Source organism: Papilio machaon, chromosome 4 (assembly GCF_912999745.1).
Source record: "Papilio machaon chromosome 4, ilPapMach1.1, whole genome shotgun sequence".
In the NCBI taxonomy this organism is placed as follows: Eukaryota; Metazoa; Arthropoda; class Insecta; order Lepidoptera; family Papilionidae; genus Papilio; species Papilio machaon.
In genome coordinates, this window is record NC_059989.1 from 7,223,777 (window position 1) to 7,230,959 (window position 7,183).

The 7,183-nt window shown below is 30.4% G+C and overlaps 1 protein-coding gene across 1 annotated transcript; it reads left to right on the forward strand.

The window, feature by feature from the left end:
* Positions 1 to 2,437: 2,437 nt before the first annotated feature.
* On the forward strand, positions 2,438 to 5,577 carry LOC106720198 (glyoxalase domain-containing protein 4). Its single transcript, XM_014514783.2, has 5 exons — positions 2,438 to 2,686; positions 3,006 to 3,055; positions 3,189 to 3,454; positions 4,889 to 5,044; positions 5,148 to 5,577. The coding sequence occupies exons 1-5, from the start codon at positions 2,597 to 2,599 to the stop codon at positions 5,438 to 5,440; spliced, it is 855 nt and encodes a 284-aa protein (XP_014370269.2). The 5' UTR covers positions 2,438 to 2,596; the 3' UTR covers positions 5,441 to 5,577.
* Positions 5,578 to 7,183: the final 1,606 nt, after the last annotated feature.

The following is a 7,183-nucleotide window of genomic DNA, read 5'->3' on the forward strand; positions in this document are numbered from 1 at the left end:
TTTGTCTTTAATTGAAATTCTTAATCTAGATATTTTTGTAGGTGTTAATAATGCTTAATGATCATGTTGTTTAATAATAAGATGATTCGCGCCTATTTCTTTATAAAAAGCTATTATTGTTGAATCTACAGCAAAATGCACAGACTAAGACAAAAGCCTATTACTAACTAAGCATTTATGACGACATTTTTTGTAATTCTTGTTTTTATACTGATTTTTGATTATTTTGTTTAATATTATCTATCATGTTTACAGTCAATTTTGTAAGGTGTCTATATCAGCCTTAAATTATGATTATTATGTACTTATATATTTCATGTAAAGTATATATTAACTTCTTTTCAAGATTTGGTTTATTCACGAATTATATAAACACTTATGTACCTGCAAAAACTATCATTCGATTGTAACTTCTATATCATTCAAAATAACTTATAACTAAATAGTATTCTTCGGAAAATGTCCATTGAAATTTCAGAATTTTGTTGATACGCATAAAATGCGTTATATCGTTATACTAGTCCTTAAAGTTATAACCTTGTTTGGCTGAATGACAATTCGCCTTTGCATTTATAAAGCACATTTAATTGTAAATTATATAATTTATGTCTATAATTTCTTCGACCTGCGTATGAATATCCATTTTTAAAGTTTAATGTTAGATATTTCGATAAAATAACTTTTAAAGGAACCTTGCTGAATCATATCCTGTTTAACGGAATACCTGATAGAAACTAAATAAGACCTAAATATTTACAGATTTTAGCTGAAACAATAGAAATCTTGGAATGTATCTACGTATGAGATTTATATTAGATTATATTATATTTATTGCATATGGGAAAATATAAAAAAAAAATATGACTTACCCACAAAAATATGATTGTAGTTTAGTCTTAAGAGAAAAATATATTAACCGTATTTCTGTATGAAATTATATGTAGTTTTTATGTGGATTATTGAATGATGTGTTTTGATTTTTTATATTTTAAGTAGTTATACCTTTCCCCTCCTGAACTCCTGTTACGGCTGGAAAGAATTGAGTATTTTATGTGACGAAAGAAAAAAAAAGCAGAGAAAAAAGTAGGTCGTAGCATGATGTTTTTTTTTTATAAAAACTCGTTCCATGGGCTAATAAATAGATGGAAGGTAATTTCTTAAGCAAAACTGACATTTACTCAGGTGTACAATTAAGGCTTCTTCTGCGATACCATGAACATGTTGGCTTGAAGTGGTAGCAATTTTACGTTTCGTCTGAAAAGTGTCGTGCCTTAATTTGAGGCTTAATTTTAGTCCTCAAGCGTAAGTGGATTTGGCCGAAGAGCGGACGCATAGGAAGGGGAAATATCCTTTTCTGTGTGTCCCCTTCTACGTTGATTAAAGGTAGGGAACGTATCTGCATTTGCCTATGGGCGGCGGGCGCCTCGCTATTTCGGTGAATTCAGGTGGCCGCTTGCTTGTTTGCAACCTTTTGATATAAAAAAACATACATCCATTTTCAAGCCAAAGTTTTATAATACAAACTTCAAATACATGTATGTTTTTTAGCATAATATGTGGAAATTGTAGACATGACTTGTATTTATCAGCAAATATTATGTGGCATGTTCAGCACGTCTAGAGATAAACTCAACAACCATTAGACAATATAATATTAAACATAATTAGTAAGCAAAAGCATTTAAGAATATAACTACATATTGTATTTGAATCTCTTTGTAAGCAATTCTATAAGATCTCACTATTCCCGGGGGTTAGGTAATAAAAAAACAGTTGGGTTACCGCGATCGATGAATCCGCGTTTGTGGGATAGCAATTGGTATGGAACTGTGGTGTTATGTTCCAAGTTTTAGAAAAAAGTGAATTCGAGATAGTATGACGGTACTAATTTTTTAAAACAATTAAAAATACGTTTATAGTTACTAGTTAATTTTTGGAAGACTTTTTTGTGGCTAAATAAACAGCAACTAACAAAATGTTTTTGTTAAAGGACTCAGCTGCAATATTCAGAAATTTGCATTAAGGCAACACGTGCGAATTCTGAAACCGCGGGTAACGGCATTGCAAATAAGGAGACACCACTGTACTCTATAAATGTTCCTATATAGACTTATTGCATATCAGTTATCCATTGTTAAATAAGTTTTAAGAGAGCTCGTCTATATATATTATGCTTATTATCTTCTAATGATGTATATCATTTTATCTTATCAACAATAGATATCACACATTTTGTATTGTGATAGTGAAATGATTCTTCAAATGTTACGAAGTTTCATATAATATTTGGATTCTGCAAAAAACACCTTATATCAGTGAATTAGAACTTAAAAGCAATGAACAAAAAGTAGCCACGTTAATTTATAAACGTACACATACATGCGATTACGTGTGTTGACATGACTGGCCTTGAAGCCTTGTCACCCTTGTCTTGACACTTGTCATTTGTCAGTCAGTTCGTGTTGTGCTTATTGGAGTTGGTGGTCGTCTATAATTTGTATTGTATTATGTGTTCTTGTTAGTGATAAAAAAATCATAATTATCAATTTTTTGTTCTATAGAGTGTTCTGAGTATTTAATATAAATTATCATCAAAATGGTTACTGGACGTGCGTTACATTTCGTCTTCAAAGTTGCCGACAGAACACTTACAGCAAAATTTTATAGAGAAGTTCTCGGAATGAAGGTAAAGCATAATTTACTTTAAGTGTGCATTTCATACTATAATAATAACTAAGAATTGGCAGCAACCTATCAGTTATACATATTCATATTTAGTAAATGCACGTATAGCTCCACGTTTTCAAGGTCACATTTCTAGAACAAACGGCTTCGACAACCGGCATCTTGTAGAACTAATTTCCATAACCATTTATTTTTATTACGTTCAACACTTTTAAAGTAGTTGAACATAAGCTCCTTTTGCACTAATGATGACATTATGAGAAAAATAAATTAATTTGTTTGTTATTATTAAATCTCAATTTTTTTCTTTAATTATACAGGTACTCCGCCATGAGGAGTTCAGTGAAGGTTGCGAGGCTACCTGTAATGGGTGAGTAATTACATATTATTTTTTTGTATATTGTTCAAACAACATTGACAATTCCATTCTTTATGATTTGGTATTGATAAATTATTCAAACTTATGTATTTTATATTTAATTCTAAAATTATTTTTATTACAGACCATATGCTAACAGATGGAGTAAGACAATGGTGGGTTATGGACCAGAAGACAATCATTTTGTAGTTGAGCTGACATACAACTATGGAATCACACATTATGAACAAGGAAATGATTTCCGTGGCATTACAATCCAGTCCAGTGAAGCTTTGAAGAGGGCTGCAGCTGCTAACTGGCCGGTTAAAGAATCTGATGGATTAAAATTTGTTGAAGCACCTGGCGGTTACAAGTTTTATATTATTGACAAACCTCAACCTACAGATAAAGGTAAAAACAAGAATAATTTAAACCACTTTTTTTCTAGTTGCTAGACTTAAACATTATAGTATTAACTTCACTTCATGATTACAAAGTTAAACCTGGATAAGCAAGAAACCTCTTTAGATAAGAGTCATTGTCTGGTCATAAGCAAGAAACTCTGGTTATCGAGAAACTTCTAAAAGCGTGAAAAATATTTAGGTCTATTAGACTGTTGGTTATCCAAGTTTGAATGTATTTTTGGAGTAATGTATAAAAATGTTTCCTTATAAATTTCCAGTATTATTTTTATGAAATCATAGTTATGCTTTGTTGTGGTCAAATTGCCAAAGTAGTGGTTTGAATTTTAAATTGTCATATAGCATATTTTCCTTTTGGCATACCTTATTTGTTGAGTTCTTGAAAATATTATACATAAAATATATGCATCATCATAGCATAATTTAAATATACATAAGAGTTATTCATTGAAACTCACTGTAAACTTTCAATTAAATAAAGCAAAAAATATTTGCGACACGCGCCTTCGTAACGTCATCGACAAATTATGTCGAGATTTGTTGTACTTAATGTTCTCTCACGAATATTTGTGCTAGGCCCTTAGTTTGTAACTTATCTTGAGGAATTAAAATTATACACTTTAAAATTAGAACCCGTTAGCATTCTACAGACTAAATAAAGTGAGTTTTATGTCAAATTTGAAAATGGAACGTTAATTGACGGTCTTTTTTTTCATTCGTTTCTTTTTTTACTTTTCATTCAAACATGAACGTGTACAATTCAAGTACATGAACATGTTTCGTGATAACTTTCCGTAAACAAATGGCTAAGATATCAAATGTTTATATCCTTTATCTGATTGCAAGTAGTTTTGTATTATCATATGATATAATGTCTATGGCAACAGAAATCTCTTTGCCGTGATATTCCACTAACGTGACACTTGTTTCCACAAATATTCTTGTCTCTGTTTTTTCAAACACAATGAAAGGGACAATAATATGATTTCGACAGTTGAAACCAACATTTAGTTTTTCTTCATGTATTACATTTTCGATCTCATATCAAATGTCAACTGATTAAGAACATTTGAATAGATCCATCAAATGTGTGAAAATATTGCACAACTTTATGCAACATTTTGTTTTAAAGTCTTTGTATTTTTGATGATATCATCATGATTCATTTTTAGGCCTTATTTTCTTCCTTTAAGAAGTACATAGTTTTTTTACATTAAAGTAAAATCTACTAATCTAATCTATATTAGATTAGTAGATTTTACTTTGTTTTTTTTTTTAATAAAATTGATGATTTATATTTTCGCAAAACTTAGTGATTACAGATTTACACTTTAAATATATTTTCTTTTTTAATTATGTGAAGTACTAATGTTTAGTTCTGAACAATAATTAATTTATTTAATATAAAAATATTTTTTATCAGACCCAGTAAAGCAGGTGTCACTGGCTTGCTCAAACCTCACAAGATCTGTTGAATATTGGAACGGCCTTCTCAATCTCAAGATATACGAAAAGAAAGACAAATCCGCTGTCTTGGGTTTCGCAGAGGACCAAGCTAAATTGGAGCTGGTTGATATTGGTGAGTGTTATGTCTAAACCATAAAGTATTTCACACACTGTCTAATGTTTAAATTTAATCGCAAATATGAATAAAATATATAAAAAGGGGTATTAAATTCCAGGTGAACCAGTAAATCATGCGAAAGCGTACGGTCGCATCGCTTTCTCTTGTCCGTTTGACGAGCAACCGATAATAGACGAGAAAGTGCGTAAAGCGAATGGCAAGATTCTTACACCACTCATATCTTTGGACACGCCGGGCAAGGCCACTGTGAGGGTCATAATCCTCGCAGACCCAGACGACCATGAGATCTGCTTCGTAGACGACGAGAGTTTCCGTCAGCTGTCCCAGGTCGACCCCAACAGTGATGCCGATCTCGACAAGTACATCAAAGCTGATAAATCCAGAGCATAAATGTTTTTAAACATCCTTCAAACATCGATGTATGAATGTCATAATGACAGTGTTAATTTTACCGGAGCGCTAAAATGTTGCAACATCAAAATAAACGAAAAAAAAATTTTGTCGATTTTTTTTTATCAAAGTATTTATCAATCATTTCAAAACAAGGAAAGCGTCAAATGAAATCGCATGCGATGAAAAAATTAACAAATTGGTAAAATTTGATTAAAAAAATGGATACAATGGCGACAAAATGACTGCGCCATCAAACTTAAACTATGTTTACTTTGTAATATATTATGACATTTATACATTAGATGTGTTATTCCATAATTGTTTCAGTGTTTATCTTGTATAGAATTTTTATGTTATTATTTGTGATATTTAAAATCAATATATTATATTATAATAAGCACAAAAAAAATCTTTGGCATCTTATTTTAAGAAATATAGTATATTTAAATGCTTACCGTTACTCTCTCATCAGTATTTCAATGCATAGTCTGTGTATCTAAATGTATATAATAAATGGTTCTTTATTTCATTAAATGTTGATACAATTTTTTAAAATATAATGTTAGAAGTTAAAAAATATATTCAGTAAATATATTATCAAAAAGACATTATCATTATCACAAAAATTGTATATAAACATTATTTTATTAAATGAATATAAATAATTTAAAAAATTGTTAAACACAATTGATTCAACTGTTCAAGATGTTGTCAAATATATGTTATTTGCCCATTCCAATATGGTCTAATATAGATGTGCACATTTTATTTTCTGTTAAAATAAGGAATTTTCGAATTTACACGGTGAAAGTTTATTATAACCTACATAATTTCTATGAAAGAAGTAGCAGCATTTTACATAATTACATTATTAAAATTAATATTGTCTTTTAATTTCACCTTATATTGACCATTATTAGTTAACACAATATTTTCAGATTATTATAAATTTTCAATCCATGTAATAATTTATTTAAAGTCGTTATTAGTGTTGGCCCAAGATGATGGCTGCACTGCGCAGTGACCTTCCCCCTGCATTCCGCTTCGCTTTTCGCTACACCTAAATTTGTTTTCTGCGCAGCGACTCGTGCGATGTTCTGAGCCGCCAAGATACTAATTTAACCGCGGGATTTTACTGCAAATACACTCGCAAAAATTTGCTGTCGTATCATTCACTGTCTTTGACAAAATTGATATAGTCAACGTTCCCTTGCACTCATTTTCAATGTTCATGTTTATGAAACGACTTTGCAACATAATACCTATGTGGTCATAAATGGATGCATGAGTTCAAAAGTGAGTACCTTATAAGGTTCGTAATTATTACTTTTTAATACACGATACCTTCTTGTGACCGAATAACTAGAGATACTAAAATGGATCTGCCATTATGGCGGAGAATTAAGAAAGAAATTAACAAGACCATTTTATGCTATCGTAGTATAAATATTTCTCGAAATCAAGTTTGAAAACATTATTTTATACTGCCCAAATATATAACAAAAGTTATGCTTAAGAGATAAAAAAATAACAGGTTTTTCTTGTTTTGAAACTTGGTCGAAACTAAAATGCAGTATGTTTAAAAAAATTATTTTACTCTACATTAATGGTGACTGCACCGATTATTGTCTTATCCGAAATTAAACTCTTTAAAGTTAAAATGTAAGATAATCTGAAAAACCCATTCGGTCTTCAATTATAAAGATATCGATCAATTAAGTGAGCGGTTCTAGGCAAAGA

Coding starts and splice junctions, on each gene's coding strand:
- LOC106720198 (XM_014514783.2), top strand. CDS start 2,597: ATGGTTACTGGACGTGCGTTACATTTCGTCTTCAAAGTTGCCGACAGA. Junction 2,687..3,005: donor GAGAAGTTCTCGGAATGAAG/GTAAAGCATAAT, acceptor TTAATTATACAG/GTACTCCGCCATGAGGAGTT. Junction 5,045..5,147: donor ATTGGAGCTGGTTGATATTG/GTGAGTGTTATG, acceptor ATTAAATTCCAG/GTGAACCAGTAAATCATGCG.